This window comes from Dipodomys ordii, unplaced genomic scaffold, assembly GCF_000151885.1.
Source record: "Dipodomys ordii isolate 6190 unplaced genomic scaffold, Dord_2.0 Scaffold26, whole genome shotgun sequence".
In the NCBI taxonomy this organism is placed as follows: Eukaryota; Metazoa; Chordata; class Mammalia; order Rodentia; family Heteromyidae; genus Dipodomys; species Dipodomys ordii.
Genome location: NW_012267242.1, coordinates 4,486,433 through 4,508,044, shown reverse-complemented (window position 1 = coordinate 4,508,044; position 21,612 = coordinate 4,486,433). Strand labels below are relative to the sequence as shown.

The 21,612-nt window shown below is 37.0% G+C and overlaps 1 protein-coding gene across 1 annotated transcript in view; it reads left to right on the top strand.

Annotated features, from left to right (window-relative positions):
* Positions 1-21,612, top strand: part of Ush2a (Usher syndrome 2A (autosomal recessive, mild)) — a 640,567-nt gene that overhangs the window by 473,160 nt on the left and 145,795 nt on the right. Inside the window, exons 48-50 of the mRNA XM_013015154.1 lie at positions 915-1,083; positions 7,732-7,953; positions 17,910-18,133. Of these exons, the coding sequence (XP_012870608.1) occupies positions 915-1,083; positions 7,732-7,953; positions 17,910-18,133 (615 nt within the window). The remainder of the gene's footprint in view (positions 1-914; positions 1,084-7,731; positions 7,954-17,909; positions 18,134-21,612) is intronic.

The following is a 21,612-nucleotide window of genomic DNA, read 5'->3' as shown; positions in this document are numbered from 1 at the left end:
TGCTCATGTAATTGTAACCCCTCTGCATGTATTTTCACAATAAAAAAACTTATTAATTTAAAAAAAGTTGGTAAGTACTTAAGGCAGGATTAAAGGAAAGTAAATAAAAGAAATATTTTCTTAATTAGTGATTGATTTTCCTTGCCAAACAATGCATCTATCTAAGTAATGTAACTTAGGCTAAATGCAGGTTCTTAGACTTCTTTGCAGTAAGACCTCAGTATTTTATTTGTTATGTATACAACATGTTGGTCTCCCAGACCTTAAGTGAGCATGCAAATAATCATTTGATTGTTCAAGCACGTAATTCCTTCCACAGCCCCTGGACAAAACATACAGAGTTAAAAAAAAGCCTCTCAAAATTAATTTCCATATAAATTCCTTTTTTTTAATGTGGCAGACTATTATAAATGTCATCTATATATGTATGTATGCATATATGTATACATGTATATATTTCTGTCGAGGTTGTCTTGTCTGAAGATTGGGTTCATAACTAAGTGATCATATAAATTATAAGGAAAAATCAATTTATTAGAAAAAGAAGGATCAATAAGATGTTTTTATAGATGTGTTTTCAAATTAAATTATCATTAAGATAAAAATATGTATTTCAAGGAAACTGTTCATCCACATTCTGAACAGCTTTATATTGCAAGCATCTATTCAAAGATAATTTATATTTATAAGATACAGAAAGCTGAGCATGGCTGAAGACTGATAAAGGAAAAAAAAAAACAAGAAGCTTCTTTGTATCAAATAGCATTTACAGGATTGGAAGGATGCTGGGAACCTATGAAATATACATATTATGGTCTTGGATTAAGACCTTAGAACAAGACAGTCATATCATGTAAAAAATAATACTCTTAATTAAATGAATACTTCTTTAAAAACCTATTCCAAACTTTCAGGTATGTTGTAATGGAATTCTCTATGATTCCCGGCCTGGATACCACTGTTGTGAAGAAAAGTATATCCCATTTGTTCTGAATTCGACTGGAATTTGTTGTGGTGGCCGAATTCGAGAGGTGCAGCCAAATCATCAATGTTGCTTTGGGTATTATGTTAAAATTCTTCCAGGTGAGGAATCTTCCTGGGGTTATTCAATAATTTGGGGATACCATAAAGAAATACCATAAAGAAATAACTCATCATTAAATGCCTTCACATATCTCTCCAATAAAAGCTGAAGGACAATATACAGCCCAATAGCCCCTTGTGCACATTAGGGTCCCTGTCAACATGATTAACATATTTTAACATTTTTTAAGGAATGTTCCAGACTTCTAAACTTTTGCATTCCCAGTAATTATCAATCCTGGAAAAGCCACAGAGACTTTTTTTTTTATCCTATTTCCTAAGTTTAGTGTTGATGATTTCCTTAGATTCAGAAAAATGGACATGGAGAAAGAGAAGAAGACTAAGCATGGTTTTTGTTTTGTTTTGATTTCAGTACTAGAAATTGAAATCCATACCTCTGTTTCCTGGGCACACCTCTAGCCCTTCTATGCATTGTTTATTCTTAAAGACAGTCTTCCTTTGTGCCCAGGCCAATACCTGAAACACAATTCTCCTATTTCATGCTCCTGTTGGAGCTGGGATGACAAGCACAGAGCGCCACACCCAGCTTATCCCTTTAAGATGGAGGCAGAAGAAGTTTAATTACCTATGCCAACCTGGAATCACAATCCCCCCACTCTCAGCCTCCTAAGTAGCTAGGATACAAGAGTGAGCCACCAGCACTGGCTAAAGGCTAAGCTTTTCTGCAGGTTTTAAGAAAGTTCAGTAGTCTGAGATACTTAGTTTAATGTAAACTTGATGCTAACTATTGGCTTAACTTAGACATTAATTTTTAACTGTGCTTTACATTACATATAAATATAATCCATCCATTGAATGTGAAATTAGTCCAATATGTCTCTTCTCAAAACATCACAGTAGAAATGGAAAGTGAAGTAATTACATAGCATATAAGTTTATATATTCAAGACTGAAGACTTCTCTCTGATCATGTTTTTCCTCACAATTCATAGAATGGGGGCAGGGTGGGGGGAGGTAGGGGAGAGAGGGGAGAATCTAGCATTATAGTAGTGCTCCAGCAAAAAAAAACATCCTAATTAATAACTCCTAACAATTTTTCAGGCAGGAAAATACATTGATCAACATAAGGATTTTGTGGAACAGTGTTAATTTCTTTTTTTAATAAGCTTTTTTATTATGAAAATACCATACAATTACATGAGCAAGGTAATAAGTACATGTCTTATCAAGCATTGTTGCCTCCTCCTTTGTTTTCCCCCTACCATCCCTGCCCTCCCATCTCTACCACTACCCCCCATCCCCCACCCCCACCAAAGTTGTAAAGTTCGTCTTTCAACATAGCATTTTGTACATCTCATTGTTGCAATGGGTCCACCTGTATCCCTATTTAAATAAACAATTAGATTTTTTCCCTTCCCTTCCCCAAATTATAAAAACATCAAATACAGTGAAAACAGGGGTTATACCATGGGGGAGGGACATACAAAGCAACAAAACCATCACCTTATAAATATGTTAGAAACAATAGCAAGGAAGAAAAAAAAACACTTGTGTCCTTATCTCGGGGTTCATTTCACTTAACACCATCTTATCTGGCCTTTTTGAGTGTTAACTTCTTATAGCTCACAGTGGTTAACATTTTGTCAACTACCGTCAAACACTTTGCAGAATATATAATTTCAGAGCTTTCATCACAAGTTCTCATCTTGTCGTCCCTGCAAATAATTGCATTAAAAGCTGGAACTGTAGAAATGAGGTGACCATCTCCTGGCATTTGGTTCTTACCATTAGTAGATGATATGAGACTTTTCTTGGCCTGACATACAACTAAATAATAATGTTTTTGATACACAAGTGAACCCTTGTTCTCTGGAACCATATAGAAAGAAAGCCAGGAACCGCAAAAGAAAAAACTTGAATAAGGGATCATTTATTTGGAAGTGAAAGAAAAGTCACCAAGGAGAATAGCAGAAACTCTCCATATGCAGAGTGGACTAGAGGAGTGCTCTGAAGTTGCCTGGGAAGGCAGTTGTTCTAGAACATGGCTCCTCCCATTTCTTCTCCCCTTGACTTTGCTCTGATTCCTTAAGCATTCCACTCCCTGGTTCTTTCCGTTGGTTGAGCAGACACCCAGACATTATGGGACGAAGGAGAATTTGAGCAAGAAGAATTTGATATGACCATATAACCTGATGCTAAGCGAAATGAACCCCAAGATAGGGACACTAGAGGTTTTATCTTTGTGGCTGTTCTTCTTAATGTACTATGTGATTTTTTTGGTTCTTTTGTATGTTCTTCCCCCATGGTACAACCCCTGTTGTCACTGTATTTGATACTGGTGCCCTGCACCTTGTTTATAGATTTTTCTAATTTGGCGAGGAGAAGGGAAATAACAAAATGCTGAAATAAGGATCCAGGATGACCCATTGTAAGAAAGAGATGTACAAGACAGTTTGTTGAAAACGAACTTTACAACTTTACATGTGTGGGGGGGGAAGAGTTGGGGAAGAGGGAGGAGGAAAGGGATACTAGGGGAAATAGAAAGGAGGGGGTAACAATGCTCCATAGGAAATGGACTCATTACCTGGCTCATGTAACTGTAACCCCTCTGTGCAGTATTTTTACAATAAAAAACATTTTTAAAGAAAAAAGAATTTGAGCAGATGCCAAGGCACGATGGCAACAAGAAAGGCCATGATGGGTTCCAGTGTTATCAGCCACGTGTTAGATCCACCATTTTTTTAACCACCATCTAACAGCTCCCCTTTTCTCGCTCATTTTCGTTTCTAAGCCACTTTAAAATGTTCAGTGTTAACATTTCTAACAAAGTATGCTAACCTTGAAAACTCTGCAGACCCTAAAAATTAGTGAGACATACTTAGGTGCCTCTTCTACTGCTTTGAACTCTAGGGACTTAGAACTAAGAACCTACTCTCCTTCTGTGCTATTTCAGAATAAAATTTAACAGCGTTCTCCCAAACATAAAATAAAAAGAAATTTTAAAGCCCATGGGTTTTTTTTTTCTTGACAGTATATAAACCTTTTAATTAGTATCTTTTAAAACAAGAGCTTTTTTCTTAATTTCCACACCATACATATATAAGATACATAAGGTTATGCAGCAAATATACATACCTCTACAAACTCCAATGAAAATCATCACATATTTATATAACTCAGATCTAAAGCATTTTAATATTTGCCAAACTGTTGAATGTATATTATATTTTGACTCATTTGAAGCAGCGCATTTTTTCTCTCACAGATTTAGAGTATCTGCCATGAAGTGGAGAGAAAACAAAAATTAATGCAATCTTTTGGAATAGCCAATGTCAGTGTTCTGCTCCAATCATTTGTTTTCCACACTCATAAATGAGGAGATTCTGACTTCCATCTCCAGCTTGAGGTCTTCATTAGCTAGTTTAAGGCTGTTTACACCAAAGATGCACAGTGCCTCCCCTTTTTCTAGGATCTAGACGTAATTAAAGGCTAATAATCAGTACCATCTCTGACTGAGATGGCTGTAGGCATTTTGATAATTATAGGTGAGTCTGAAATACTAGTTCATAAGGTTTCCATTTTTCTTTTTAGGACTTTCCTATGTAGCACCCCCATAACAAAGAGCAGCAGAGAAAAGTAAGCTCATTCTCCCCATTTCTTTTTATAAATATGCTAATGGCCCCAACTAAATGTTAATGTGGGTCATTCTTGGGTAAGAATAACAATTAACTGTTAGACCACATGGTAGCATTTAGAAGGAAAACATTTTCAAGTCTGGCCTGAAATAGATTCATTTTGAGAGGTTAATGAGAAGGTGACTGATCCTTCTATCTTATGTCTACTAGCCCTTTTTTGAAGAAAAAAATTCATTTTATTTTTCATTGATATAATCCACATCTTTTTCTAAGAAGGCTTTTTCTTCTGTCAGTAAATGAGTAAGTCTGAAAGATGCAGGGGCTTATGGTTAAAATATCTAAACCAGTTACTATTTGATATACTTAAAATAGCCTTGTAAGAAAAATAAATATTGTTTTCCTATTAGAGAAATATATTGTATTCTTTTATCTCATTATTATCTAAAATGGAGTCTAATGAACTGATTCTACTGATTCTAGACTCCGTGACATATTATTATCAGAAAGTTTAGGACAACTTAACAACCTTAATCCTTGAATTTGTCAAAAGAAAAATTCAGGGAAGATGTGACCATAAGTAAAGATAATAGAAAAAAATAATGTGACAGAAAGTAAAGATAATAGAAAAAAAATAATGTGACAGAAAGCCAGGCGCCGGTGGCTCACACCTATAATCCTAGCTACTCAGGAGGCTGAGATCTGAGAATCATGGTTCAAAGCCAGCCCAGGCAGGAAAGTCTGTGAGACACTTATCTCCAATTAACCACCAAAAAACTGGAAGTAGCACTATGGCTCAAGTGCTAGAGTGCTTGCCTTGAGCTGAAGAGCTCAGGGACAGCTCTAGGCCCAGAGTTCAAGCCCCATGACTGGTAGTAGTAATAATAATAATGATAATAATAATAATATGATAGAAAGCATGTGGCAAATATATACCACAAGGAAACAATACTTCAGCCCATCTCAGCCATCTTTGACTATGGTTGTCATTAGAACTTGGCTTTGGTAGTGAGAATTAGATGGCTTTCTGATTGAAGGGTCTTCTTTCTGGTTCCTGTAAAGTTGTGATGCCAAAGCGTCACTGTCCAATCTTTGTTTCCTCATTCATTTTTGTCTTTCTTATCTTCTCATTCTCTTGTAGTTCCTGGCCCCATTCTCTTGCCTGGCAAGTTTTGATTTGTGGGTTTATACACTTGCAATTTCAATACGCCACAATTCTCTAATTGACTATTTTTCTACCAAATCTTATTGATATATTAAAGTTTTCCAGTGAGAGAACATCTCTAGCTGTGAGTTGAAATATGGCAACTATGCTTTAGATCAATCAGAAGACTCATCTGTCCCAGAAAAAGTACATATGTGTGTGTGTGTGTGTGTGTGTGTGTGTGTGTATGACAAAACATTTTATTCTGTAAAATGAGCTCAGTTTTCCTTCCTTCATTGGCCATGGTCACTCATAATGAAAAAATTTCAACTTCTATTCTACTTATAGGTACCATATTATTAGGACATAGCCAATGTCACCTAAGTTCACTTTGGTAGTTTGGAGAGAGGAACACATCAGTACTCATAAGTTTTATCATATTGCATTGGTCTGCTTATACTCTCAGACAACTCGGAGCTGAGTTAAGAAGTGTTCTCTGCTCTCCCACTTTCTAAAAGACTTTGATAAGTTTGGTGCTATTTTTCTTTCACTAGGAGAATTTACAATGGAAGGACCTGGACCAGAAATTTCCTTAGTTGGATGTTTTAATAACTTGTTCAATAATGTTATTAGTTATAGATCTGTTAAGATTTTCTGTTTTTATATGATTTATATGATTTAGTCTTGGTAAGTTTGTATTCCTAGTAACTTGTCCAGCTAATGGGATAGATTTTGGGGCATGAATTTAAACAGGAAAGACCTCAGGGATAGTATCTAAGAGTTTTTCTTATACATTTTACAGTCTTTATGTATGGATCCATCATTAAATTTTGTCCTCTATGTTTGTATCACTTTACTAAGCAACTCATCTTATTTTTACTAACCAAGCTGTAAGGGATTCAGATCTCTTAAGAAAATAAACTAATTACTAGGATACAGCCATCCAGGACTATCAATTTCTAAGGCAATTTCCAATTCTTCAGTAAATGTGTTTATTTTCTTAAGAAAGTTTGACAGGCCATTGATAGGTATAAAGGGGAAGTAGAGGAAAGAGAAAAGGAACAGTTGAAGATACATGAACAAGTAGAGAAACAGTCTTAAGAACAGTCTAGAGAGAAGTCAAGGATTCGGGAACAAAGGAGAAGCCAATCAAATTGAGTGGTGAGATCATCGAGAGGGGTGAAGTTTGGATTTTAGATCTGCTAATTTTTGTTAGTTTTTTCTAAAGTATTCTTAGAGGAGACCATCTTTAAAAGTTTCTCTATCTGTGTTTTCCTATCTTTTTAGAAGCTTCTCCATGCTGTTTTTTGAAAAAGCGGAATGTTGACATCTGTAATATTTGAATCCTTTGATCTTAAGACATTAGTGAAATGTATTGCACAGAGCACAGAAAGCAACAATGTATCAAGTTGAACTAAGATTTTTTTATTGTGAAAATACTGTATATGAACTAAGATTTTTAACCTGTACTTACTTAATTGACCTTCCTATAAGTAGTATTTTGTTTGGTTAAAAATATATAGTTGAGTTAAGAAAATTATAATCATAGGCAATATAAACTTATTAATAGCCCATTTCTGGATGTAACACAGTTTCAAAACATTGTCCTAAACAAAACAGTGTTCCTACTTTCATTCAACAGTGTCATATAACTCATGTACTAGAGAAGGGAAAACAGCAACATAGCAGTCTTACTACTAAATTATGTTTGTGTGTGTGAGAGAGAGAGCAGACACATATTATACACCTATATCACAAAAATTTTAGAGCTATATTGAGATTTTGTAACTAATACGATAGCTCATGTTCAGTCTGTTGGCCTCTGCAGAGTAATTGTGGTAAAACTCAGTTGTAAGACAGAGCATACTCCTTGTAACACCTGTGATGGTCATTACTGTCCTAAACTGACAGGTGAAGTATGCTGCCCAGATGAAGAGCACCATCGGGTTTCCATTGGTATTGGTGATTCCTGCTGTGGCCGAATGCCCTACTCCTCCTCAGGAAACCAGATTTGCTGTGCGGGGAGGCTCCATGATGGCCATGGCCAGCAATGCTGCGGTGGACAGATAGTGAGACAAGATTTAGAATGCTGTGGTGGCCAAGAGGAGGGTGTGGTGTACAGTCCTCTCACAGGTAAGGGCCCTTGTGTACCGTTCAGGACATACAGAACCTGAGAAGCAAGCAAAGATGGGAAAGGATGCTCTAGGAATAAACAGTTTTACTCATATTGAATATCTCCAATGCAACAGTAAGGAACATACTGCATAAACCACCCAAATACCAGCTCCTATTTTTCTTCTATGTCTGATGAACTTCTTAAAGACATGTCAAAAAGCTTGGTGACAGTGTGGTATAGCCATCAAAAAAACAATAGAAAACCTAATCTAAAACACACTGCCAAATAAGTGCATTGGTTCTGGATCAAAATGATATTGCTGAGTAAACACAAATAATGTACAAAGTTATAAAGTGGCACTGTGATATGATTCTTTCACTTCTTTCTTTATTTTTTTTTTGTCAGTTGTGGGGATTGAACTCTGGGCCTGGGCGCTGTCCCTCAGCTCTTCAGCTCAAGGCTAGCGCTCTACCACTTGAGCCACAGCACCACTTCCAGCTTTTTCTGATTATGGTGCTGAGGAATCAAACCCAAGGCCTCATGCATGCAAGGCAAGCGCTCTACCACTGAGCCAACTTCCCAGCCCCCACTTCTTTATTGTTTTATAGTTATGAAACTAACACATATATCAACTGCAAGCATTATCATTGAATTGAGTGTTTTACAATCTCACAAGTGTTAGCCTTACAAATAAATACTAAATATTAGTATTAAATACTAATATTTAGTATTTATTTGTATTTACAATAATATTGTTATTATTATTTATTTGTATTTTTAATGAAAAAACACCCTTGGCTAGCATGAGTGAATAACAGTGAATAAAATGAAAATTAAAATGAAGATCTAAAACACCGACCTTAGAAATGTATCCCATATCAGTCAGTTGCCTTTAGACTCCTGCTTATAATCCTTTCTATTCTGTAAGCTGTATCTGGAGGATTGTGGTTTGAACCAGTCTGGACAGGTAGGGGGGAACGATGACTGCTAGACTTCATCTTCAAAGTAAGCAGCAAATAGCCAGGTAGCCGATGTGACTCAAGTGGTAGTGTGTCAGACAAGCAAGTATAAGGCCTTGAGTTCAAACACTTAAAAAAGCTAAAGACCATATAGCTAGTTAAATGTAGAGTATGGAAGGGTGTTGAAACTTGTACAATTGGGATGAGGTCTTTTATTTCAAAAATTGTGTAAGCAAAACAAAATTTGAATATTTTAATGAGAAAATTAATAACAAAAATGATGAGCCTAAAAATATTTTAGGGAATCTCACTAAGAGTAGTATGTTTTCATTCCATAATTCCTGGCATCCTTTTACCAGTTTTACCCCTAACTTGCTTTGCATGTACTTTGATTCTATCACATGATCTTGTTTCTTTTACTCTAATTAAGAGAGATCTCATCCCATATCATGACATATTTTTAATTCCAGTTACTTGGGAGACAGAGTCTGCCAGGCCCACTACCACCTACATGAGAAGAATAAATGGAAAGATCTTGGCCCAAACCAGCCTGAAAATAAACAGCGGGGGGAGGGGGGGAAGGGAGGTTATCTCAAAAGCGGGTGGCTCACACCTGTAATCCTAGCTACTCAAGAGGTTGAGATGTGAGGATCACGGTTCAAAGCCAGCCCAGACCGGAAAGTCCGTGAGACTCTTATCTCCAATAAACCACCAGAAAACCAGAGGTGGCACTGTGGCTCAAGGGATAGAGCACTCACCTTGAGCTGAAGAGCTCAGGGACAGTGCCCAAGCTCAGAGTTCAAGCCCCACGACCCATCAAAAAAAAAAAAAAAAGTAACTAAAGCAAAAATGTTTAGGAGAATAGCCCAAGTGGAAAATATCTGTCTAGTAAATGCAATGCCCTGAGTTCAAACTTTACTACCAACAAAAAGGGGGGGGCAGAAAAAAGTGAGAGGAGGGAGAGAATAATATTGAGCTAGAGATGTAGGTTATTGGTAAAGAACTTGCCTAACATGTACAAGACACTGGGTTTGATCTCCAATACTACAAATAGATAGATAGTTAATTAACTAGGAGAGAGAGAAAACTAAAAGGTAATTCCATCTCTTCTGTTATATAATTATAACATTGTTACATTGTTTTTAAAAAGTCTCCATTGTTAACCATAATTGCTGTTTTAAAATTACTTCAACTTTGGAAAAACCTCAAACTGATTATTACAATGTTATGTATATGCATTGAGATTAATGTCCAGCTTAGAAAAGCCTGTATTTTAGGGTCTTTCTGGGATTTCAGAGTATTTTAAATTTTCTGCACTGAACCTGATTTGCAGTAGACTTGTCTCAAATACCTGTCGAGTTGACATTATTGCCTGCATACCATCAATATTTTTTCTACATGTCTGAATTTGAGTTACAGTCTACCCTAGATGTCACTATCCTATCTGCAAATTAACAAGAAGCATAACTTTTCCCAATATAGTTATGAATTACTTCTCCTCGTGAGTTGTATGATCAAATAATCAAATACATTGGTTCATCAATTCTAAGTCCATCATTTTCTTTTAATGGGCACGGTCTGAAATTAAGTTATAATCCACTACTTGGTATCAGCATGATTTCAAATCCATTTTTCATTTTTCAAGCTTTTGTTTCATACTATATTAATTTTTGTATCTGATTTTTCTGTTTCCTTAAAACTTTCCTTATATGGCTCTGACCTCCAAGGCTGTAATTCCCCACACTCCATTCCTTTTTGGGGGGGAGCGGTCCGGTTGTGGGGCCTGAACTCTGGGCCTGGGCACTGTCCCTCAGCTCTTCAGCTCAAGGCTAGCGCTCTACCACTTGAGCCACAGCGCCACTTCCAGCTTTTTTTCTTTTTGCTTATGTGGTGCTGAGGAATCGAACCCAGGGCCTCAGGCATGCAAGACAAGTGCTCTACCACTGAGCCACCTTCCCAGCCCCTCCATTCCTTTCCAAGTTGGAACTAGAATGACTTCTTCAAGGCTTAGCAATGTCTTTTTGGGAATCACTAAAGCCATTTTAAATATAGCTTCTGAGCCCAAATTAAATATTTCTCATTTAATGTTAAAGTGCTCTTTTCAGTAGTTTTTGTTAGAACTTTACATAGAACAACATGAGATCAATGACATTATTGAAATGATCGATTTAGATAATTATTACTGCATTATGGATAACTTATATGTGATTTTAGAAAAAAAAGTAACTATGGGAAGTAGTATAGAATATATAGTTCACCTCATCAAGATGCTATATATGATGTCCTGCACTTAGACAGACAGAGGGCCTGGAACTCCAATACCTATGAGTTGTCAGGTAGATTTGCCTTATACTTCATGAAGCTTCAGCTTCAAGATCTTTGCTAATTGTAGAGGAAGTAGCTAAATGAAGTAGAGAAGAAGATGCAAAAGTGTTGCCTCAACCTGAGCCTTGATGGCTCAACCCCATAATCTTTGCTGTTCAGGAGACAGTGCTATGAAGGTTCACAGTTCAAAGCCAGTCTAGGCAGAGAAATCTGTGAGACTTCAACCTCCAGAAAAGCCAGGAAAGACTGTGCTGGAAGGATGGCTCAAGTGGTAGAGCACCATGTGAGCAAGCAAGCAGACTAAGGGCAAGATCCAGTTCAAACCCTTTTACTGCCACAGCAGAAGGAGGAGAAGGAAGGAAGGAGGAGGAAGAGGAGGAGGAGGAGGAGGATAGGAAGAAGAAGAGGGAGAAGAAAGGTGTCTCTTTAATTTTATAATAGGCCAGAGATTTTAAGTGGCAGCAAAACATCTCATTTTGTTATCCTTGCTCATGTGTAGTTTTTTGTGGTTGTTGTTTTTTGGGTTTTTTTGGGGGGGTGTTTTTGTTTTTTGTCGGTTATGGGGCCTGGGTGCTATCCCTCAGCTCTTCAGCCCAAGGCTAGCGTTCTACCACTAGGGCTACAGTGCCACTTCCGGTTTTTTCTGTTTATGTGGTGCTGAGGAATCGAACCCAGGGCTTCATACATGCAAGGCAAGCACTCTACCACTGAGCCACCTTCCCAGCTCTTTCTGTCTTTCTTTCTTTCTTTTAATTAAATGGTCTTCAGTGATTATGTTTAAAAGATCATTCTTTGTACTTTGTGAATAAAAAAAGTGGCAAAGATTCCATTTTTATCCTTAAAAACTTACCATCTAATTAAGGAGAAAAATTCCCATAAGGTTTTACAGCAGTCTAAATGAGGGATGAGGATGAATATATGCATATTTTGAAAAAGATGTTATTAGTGTGTATTGATCATATAAAATGATAAGTTTCATCGTGACTTTTTTATACTTATTTAGGTCACATTCACCCCCTTTAATTCTCCCTGTCCCCCCCCCCGTTCTTGGATGCATTGACCCTTCCCAAGTATTCCCTACAATGCATGCATATTTTTAAGACTGAACAATGATTCCAGTCAATCAAGGTAAGCAAGAAAGCTAAATGTGGGTTCTGCCATTGTATTGGTAACTCTAACCATGTTTGGGATATGGACATAGCTTGATCTAAAGTGTGAAATTGACCATCTGCAAAACATACTCAAGTAGTAGTGAGCACTGTGGTTTATAGATTGGGTAAGGAATAGAGAAACTGATGAGAGAGTCAAGACTTAACAAGCAAAAAGTTTTGAGCATTACTAATTACTCCTAGAAGAAGCAATGTGACCATATAAATACTGTGATTTAAATAGATTCATTGAATTTCACAAATGTAGAAGGAGAAGGCAAAGGAAGTCAGAATACTGTTGAACGTATGCCAAGAATGGACTCAAGGCTCTTGTGTACTAGGACAGAGATTTTTAACCTTTTCCCCTTGGTTATTTTGTGAAAGTTACAAGCTCTCACTTCAATGAAAGTACACAAAAACACACAACACTTTACCTGCGATTCTTATACCCTGAAAGTCCATCCATGGAACAAGTTCCATGTTTCTTCAATGATCAAACATTTCTGTGTGTGTGTGTGTGTGTGTGTGTGTGTGTGTGTGTGTGTGTGTGTATGTGATTATAGGTGCATAAGCTTTCATATATTCATTAAGTTTCTTTGATATTTTCATATATTGTTATACATTTTTACTATTTTACAAATATGAAATTGTATGCATATGTGTGTATACACCAGTGGTGAGGTTTGAACTCAAGTCCTCTTCATCTTGCTTAGCTTTCTTACTCACGGCTGGTGCTGTAGCACTTGAGCCATAGCTCTACTTCCCAGCTTTTGTCTGGTTAATTGGAGATAAGAGACTCACAGACTTTTCTGCCTGAACTGGCTTTGAACCGCAATCCTCAGATAGCAGGTATGATTTACTGGTGTCTGGCTCAAACATTTCTAAAATTGTAACATTCCTCAAATTGTAACATTCCTCAACTCTCATGAGCTGGAATTAGCTCTTGAGTTTCTTAACACTTTCTATGACTCTCCTAACTTGATAACAATAGTGGATTAAAAGAATATTTCTAGAGTGGAAGAGGTTCTAAATGTATTCTCATGACCTTCCGCCTGGTTTCACTGCAAACGTGTCCTACCTGTCTTTTCCCCTGTCTCTACTGTAGCTCCTTCCTGTCACCCCTAATGACTTTGACCTTGATGACCTTCCAGAATACCCATAGGGCCCTGTTTCTCTTCAACGTAGCCACACATTATAACCTGCCACACAGGGTATAGATCTTCTAATACCTCTCCCTATGCCTGGCCTCTCCCAATGCCTGCCATTGTATGTCTGCCACAAGACCGGGCTGGCTCATAAAACCTCTTTATGTACTTTATTACTTAAACTTTTTTTTATTTGCCTGCAGGAGCCCTTTAACAAAATCACATTGAATTGACTTTCTCACACCAAATCAAATCTCCCTGGTCCCAGTTCAGTTGTCTTTGTCAATATGTATTTTATAAATGGAGTGAATTAACAGATGCTCCTGGAACAGAAGTGCTGGGGTAGCGTTTATGTTTTTAGTGCTCTCTCTGGGCAGATGAGTTGTGTTGAAGTGTTATACAGGTATCTTGGGATGAAAGTCATGCTCGTCATTTCAGTGCATATATATTCTTCACCATTTTCTTTGCATAGACCTGAAACCTCTTTATTCATTTTTTTTCCTTGTGCCTGCTTATATGGTATTTTTTTCAGCTATGTCATTAATCTTAGATTGGAACTTATACACACCTAAGAATTAACTATCACAATGAAAGTGTCGCTATCATTCAAAGTGGACAGGATTTTCTGTTAGCCACTAATACATGTCTTGGCAAATCGATTTCTAATTTCTATTAACAAAAAATGTTTTTTCTGTGAAGCTTTTTAAATTTGAAATACTAGATTGATATTGTTTTAGAATAGAGAGTGTGTTTCCATAGCCTGGACCCGGACTTTGGGAGCATGAGGAGCTATCACCATTACAATGGATGTTTCATAGGATGCAAAATGGAACCTTTGCAAAGAGGAAACAATAAACACAGAAATCTATGGTGTAAGAGTGATATGGAAGAAATATTACCCCAAATATTCCATATAGAAAGTGAAAATTTTTAAATGGAACATATATGAATGCTATAAACAATATGGCAACGCTTGGGGGCTCATGGTACTTCATCCCTTCTTTGTCTGAGAGCCGTCTACTGGTTAAGACAAGTATGATTTCTTCACCTTCAGACTCGCTGATTTTATGTTTATCCTATGAATTACTAATAGTAAGCCTTTTCTTTCAGTTTCCCTGGCCTGTGAAAATCCTTTGGCTTAAAATAAGATTCTCCGACCAATTCCTGAGTTCTGTTATGATTTGCCATATTCCAAGACTGGCTTTTTCTATTGCATTCTAGTCATCTCAAAACCATGATTCTACATTCTTGGTCTTCTCTTAGAATAATGGAATGCCAGTTCTCTAAATTAACTCTTCAGAAATTCATCAGTGTTCATAAATGATTTCCTTTATGATCATAAAGAGTAAAAAAAAGTATTGACACGCTATTTGAAGTATCAATAAAATTGTGATCTAAAAAATCCTGCCCTCCCTTTTCTTACTTATATCCAATGCAATAGAAGCCACCTATTGGTTGTACGTATAGATCAGAAAGGCAATATAGGTTAGCTGACCTGAAAATATAAACAGCTACAAGTTAGTATGGCCTATACAGTTTCAACAACATCTGCATCTTATTTAAAGGGACTCTCTACCTTTGTAAAATTTAATGAAGGGCCTCTACAAGAATGGCCCAATCTATCAATAATGTATGACCTGTTTTATTTTCTTTGGGCATATTTAAAACTGTGCATTCTGTGTGTGTGTGTGTGTGTGTGTGTGTGTGTGTGTGTGTGTGTCAAAGTTCAGAAGTCAAGTGCTACATGTGATAAATTAGGTAGAGGGTCAAAAGTTATTGCAATGCAGTTTGAGGAGATTGTCTGTCTCTGAATTTGCAGCTCATTCATGCTGAAGTGATGCACTCTGGGAATTACTACCAAACCCTGCTCTGCAACATCTGCTCTCCCTAAGTGAGTTAGTGCACGTCAGACATCTTTATGTCAGAATATCTCAGTGATGGATGCAGTCTTCAGAAAATGCTGCATAAAAATCTGGTGTGCCGTTCTGGCCATTAAGTGAAATTACTATTTAAATTAATGGCACTGTCACAGTTTATCTGTGCAAAGAATGAACGCTGATTAGGGTATTAAGTAATTAGCAATTTATCACACTGGAACAAGGTTGATAATAATTAAAGAAGTAATGGTTTACCAAAGAAACTAGAAAAGGAGTCACTTCTTGTTAGGTGAGTGAAATCTTAGGTGAAAATTTCTATTCAATAAAACAAAAGAAAGCATCTTTTCTTTTTTTTCCTAGTGTAAACACAGTTCATTATCAAAATTTTAGTTGACCTGTCAAAAGTCCCTCAGAGCGATCAGATGACTGATTAGGAGTCTGAATTAGGTCAATGTCTGCATTTTGATTTCATACTTACAGCATGGTGAAACCATGAAATAATTTGAGAGTAAAGGAGGAGAATGTATTCTGTTCCCTAAAAGGCCAGTTTTCAGATTTTGATTGCGCTTTAAAATAGAAACATGAATTGTTTTAAGAAAATTGCTAGAGAAAACAAAATGACAGTCAAGAATTCAAGGTTGTATTTAAATGTCTGATAAGAAGACAACAGGAAAATATCCAAACAGTATAAAACCCAAAGCTGTGCATTTTACTTTTATTTTACTTGTGTGAATATACATGTATGTGCATGCCTATATTATAGACTTTTGTACATGTACATACAAACATACACACACATACATATTTACCCCTAATCAAAATTGTGTCTGCAATGAGAACCCTACTGTGTGTATTTTTTTCAAAAAGGCTTCTTAGAGATGTTAAAATAACTATTAATAGAACACTATTTTTAAATCAATCACTGTGAAGAATTATCACCTTTAGAACCACATGGCATAACTAAACTCTGTCATGATCAATGTATATCTTCTATAATTTCTTTTAAATATTTGGAAATATTTTTTGGAAATATTTTTAATGGAAAGATCAATAACAAGGCTTTCTGGAACCATATGAAGGTAAACCTTTTTCTTAACCAAATTAGTATCTACTTACTGATTAAAGAAAAGCATTTACAAACCCTTGAACTATTACTGGGGACAATATTCCACAATGTCTATGTTTGTACGGGACCAAATTAAACCATTGGGGACCCCAGAACACTCTGAAGTTCTTTATGTTATCAGTGGGACTAATAATAAATAAACAAAATTCTAATTAAAGTAAATCATTTATCCCATGATGTGGTACAGTAAGGCAGAAACTCTAATCGGAAGGGATATGAAGTCAAGACACCTTCATTTCTAGCTTAATCTGATTCTGAAGTATTGTTTATTGATTTATGCATTCATATCCAAATTTCTGCTTGTTTTAATGCTGTATTTTAATTATGTGAATCTAAGCAATTAAATAAATTTTGGTGAGTTATAACTCAGATATATGTATCTTGTTTTTTTGTGTGGTTTTGGGGGGTTTTTGTTTTTGTTTTTTTGTTGTTGTTCTTGGTGCCAGTGCTGGAGCTTGAACTCAGGGCCTAGCTTTGTCCTTTAGCTATTTTTAGCTATTTCACTCAAAGTTGGTTTTCTACCACCTAAGCCACATCTCTGCTTCCAGCTATTTAATGCTTAATGATAGATCAGAGTTTAATGGACTTTTCTGGCTGGGCCGGCTTTGAACCTTGATCCTTGAATCTTAGCTTCTTGGGTAGCTAGGATTACAGGTATGAGCCATCAACACCTAGCAGTTCCTATATGCTTATCCAGATATACAAACTGATGGACTTCCCAATGGTGCACCTAACCTCACAACCACGTCCACTGCTAGACCTAGGACACAGAGAGAATCCAGAAAATTGTGGCTGGCTGGTATACCTGATCTGTGAACACACTCAGCTGCTTTTAGGTACTACATCCAAGACAAAGAGAAAGGAAGGCCTTCTTTGTTCCTGGCTCTTCTTGTCTACACCCTAGATAAGACGGGCAAAACCTAACAAGATTCCTACGAGTTCTTTGTTGTTCTTGTTTTGTTTTTTGACATCTGGAAACCAAGCCACCTGCCTAGTTTCTTACCCCACAGTGGCTAGGTAACTTAGGTTCTCTTGTGAGTTTCTAGAGCTTTCGTTGAGTGTTTCTACAACATGATGTTATCATCCCAAAATGAGAAAGCAGTTTCTATGGCAGAAATCTAATCTTTTTTGTTTTTATGGAGCATGGGTGAAGCCTAGCCCGGCTGAATGATTTCTGAACAGTTCCTCTTGTGTGTTCTTTTCCTAATTAGTGTCTAGTGCTCCTGGTAAGAAGGACTCTCACCGCACCTTTAAATCACCTTGGTAGAGAAATGCTACCTTCAGTATGGCTGAAACTGCCTGAGTCTGACATTTTTATACCAAACTTTATAGCAGCCTCAGTTTTCTTCTCTTTTTTTATTTCATATTCATATATAACATTTTATTGTTGCAGGGATGTTCTGTTGTGGGCAGGATTATGTGAATATGTCAGATACCATATGCTGCTCAGCTTCCAGTGGTGAGTCTAAAGCACATGTTAAAAAGAATGACCCAGTGCCAGTAAAATGCTGTGAGACTGAACTTATTCCAAAGAGCCAGAGATGCTGTAACGGAGTTGGATATCATCCTTTGAAATATGTTTGCTCTGACAAGATTTCAACTGGAATGATGATGAAGGTAATTGATAGAAAACCTCTCAGAGGTGCTGATTTGACAATGGAAAGAGAAATACATTGTTCATAACTATTTTTCTAAAATAGGAATATAAAAACTCCTGTGTGCATTATTCATTTTCACATTACATCCATATTAATACCGAATGAGTCTGCTATGATTGATGTTATTGCAATGAATTCTAAAGGAATTAATAATGATTAGCTGTTCTCTGGGAAGCTTCACCCAGCACTTGAAATGAGCTGGGGATTGAAAGTCTGTGTGCTCAAAGGCCAGCACCGGGCATCATGGACAGCTGCATGGTATCATTTTATGACCCTCTTTAGTGCACAAACCCTAACCCTTCACCTTCCTTTGAGAGACACCTTAGCCCCAGTCATTTCACTTACCTGTGTATGGTATTGTCTTTGAGACAGTGCAAGATGAGCAAGTACCTTTGTCAACAACGATCGTAAATAACCATGCATGTTTATACACTATGATGATTCCCATCCAGCCATGTCATATTTGCGGGCATTAAAGTTATACCACAACCCCAGCAGCCTTGCATTGTAAGAAAAGAATGATGGGTATTTGAAAAACCCCTTCCTGTGCTCTAGAGTAACTTGTCCATATCAGGTGGCTCACACTGAATGTCTTCCTCACAGACAGAAGAAGGCCACTTGTGGAAGGAAGCAACCATATGGTCCCTGCACAGACATCCTTTAGTTGGATGGGGGAAACCATCCTTAGATATCGATCTTTGATTTTTTAGGACCCTGGCAAGCATTTTCTAGTAATGAGTGATTAAAATGATACATGAGTTTGGTAAAAAAAAAAATTTAGGGAAGTAGTAATATTTCTCCACACTGAACCAGATAGTGTTTTCTAGGTTATGTTCAATCTATGGGTCACCATGTAGGCCCTCCCCCAGTGACTTCCTCTTCTGTTCCAGGCTGAGCTGCTTCTCTATAGGATTTCTACCCTCCTGGCCCAGGAGATGTTCCCTAAGCTGTCAAGTCCGGAATTTCTTCTACCTCTTTCCTTTGTCTCTATGGGTTTTCAACCTCCTTTCCCTTCTTTTATTGAAGTATCTTCCTGGGTATAGATGTCCAGAAGGTAAATGTCTACAGAGCATAATATAGGAAATTATTTTTCTACCCTGTGCCCAGATTAAGTTTGGCTAGATAGGTAGTTCAAGGTTAAAAAAAATCATTTTCAGTTGTAATTTTGGAGCCATTTTTAATCAGTTTGGGGGCTTCATTGATATTTAAATTCCTGTTTATTAATAGGCAACTCTGTTACTTATCCTCTGAAAACTGTTTATGATGCTTGATTTATCTTCTTTTTTTAATTTCATGAAAATGTGTCTCTGCATGGATATTATTATTATTGATTATTACTAATATTCATAATGATGTGCTTTGATGGACACATCTGGAGTTTAGGATTATTGTTTGATGATTTGTTTCTGCTTATATCTCTGTTTTTATGTATTAGATGGGCATTGGTCTTCCTAAACTGATCTAAATTTTTCTTCTTTCTATTCCTTGTTATTGAGGTCATGACTATCAATCTGGTGAGACATTTCCTGAATTTTGGCTTTCAACCTTTTTTTTTAATGTCAACTATCTTAAAAAAAATATTTTAAGGGCTCTTTTCTTTTGGTGACTATGATTTATTCATGGCATTTTACTCTGTTTTTGCTCAATGCTAGTGCTGTACCATTTGAACCACAGCATCACCTCTGGTCTTCTGGTGGTTAATCAGAGATCAAAGTCACATGGACTTTCCTACCCAGGCTGGCTTTGAACCATGATTCTGAAGTTCACAGCCTCCTGAATAGCTAGGATTACAGGTGTGAGCTACCAGCTCCTGGCTCTGGCATCTTACTCTAGTTTTCTTTCTGGAATATCTCTTTTTAGGATCCTGAATGTATGAATTATGCATTGCTTTTTATTACTTATTTGCCTTATTTCTTCGATTGTCTCACTTGCGAATCTGATACTAGGTTATCTTTTTTTCCTTTTATCTTCTTTCTTTTTGCATTGCTTCTGCTTCCACAGAGTCTCTTTATTTTTTTCATTTGGAAATTTCTTTCTGTTGGAGACTGACTGTAAGTTTGCTGAGCATAGGCCTAGCCTATCTATCAATGGGGCACAGTCAGATAATCACGTCACCGTATAGTTTGTGTTTGTCAAAGAATCACATTGCTAGGAGCCCTCAACAAAGGTACTTAGCAATCCTTAATGCTCTGTCTCAGGAGTGGATACTATGCCCGTAGCTGCCAGTGTATGAGGAGTCCAGAAGGAAAGGAGTCTGTGGTTCCTGCTGTGTAAAATATAGGCTCGATATTCCCATTCACCATGTTCACTCTCATACCTGGCTTTCTTTTTCTTTCCATTTGTTTTCTGAACTTGACTCATTTTGAAGTATCTTGCCAAATGCAGCTAGTAGCAACACATACACACACACACACAACCCCCCCACCCCCACCACACACACACAGTCCTAAAACTCTTATAACCTCATCCCTTGAAGTCATGAACTAAGTAGTTTCATGGCTCACCTAGACAGTAATTCCAGGGCACCAGTTACTTTTCCATGGCAGTCCAGCACTCTCCAAGCTTCTCATCCTCTATTTCAATGTTTTTGTCACTCCTATCTAACTACCAAGTCAATGCCACCTGTTTTAGCATTTTGTTTTTGTTATTATGGATAAACTGCTGAGATTTTTTTTTTAATGCTCAAGTATGTAATGGATTTATAGAAAGAAATTTTTCCAGATTTATTGAGATGCAGTTAACAAGTAAAATCATATGTATTTAAGGTATTCAACCTGAAGTAGATGAATATGCTGGGAAATGATCACAATTAAACTATTTGGAATATCCATCATCACACATACGTCCCATGTTTTGTTTTTGTTTTGTTTTTTTAAATTTAATTTAATTTTATTTTATTTGTGAACATACTGTACAGAGGAGTTACAATTTCATGGGCAGGATAATGCATACATTTCTTACCAAGCATTGCAGCCTCCTCCTTTGTTTACCCTTCACATCCCTTCCCAGCCTCCCCCCTCCCCCCACCCAATCCTTCCCCCCTCCCCCGTTTTTGTTTTTGTTATGTGCTGATCCTGAGGCTTGAACTCTGGGCCTGGGTGCTGTCCTTGGGCAATTTTTTGCTCAAAGATAGCACTCTACATTTGAGCCACAGGGCCACTTTTGGCTTTTTTCATGATTAATTGGAGATAAGAGTCTCACAGACTTTCCTGCCCAAACTGGTTTCTAACCACAATCCTTAGATCTCAGCCTCCTGAGTACCTAGGATTACAGGCATGAGCTACTGGTGCCCAGCATCCTGTATTTGTTTTCTTTTTCTGTTTTTTTTTAAGTTTTGTGGTTGCATATTTACAATGCTTAAGGTCTAGCTTCTTAATGATTGTTTCATATTACAATCTAGTGTGCATTAGGCAGATCCCTTCAAGCACAAACCTAAAT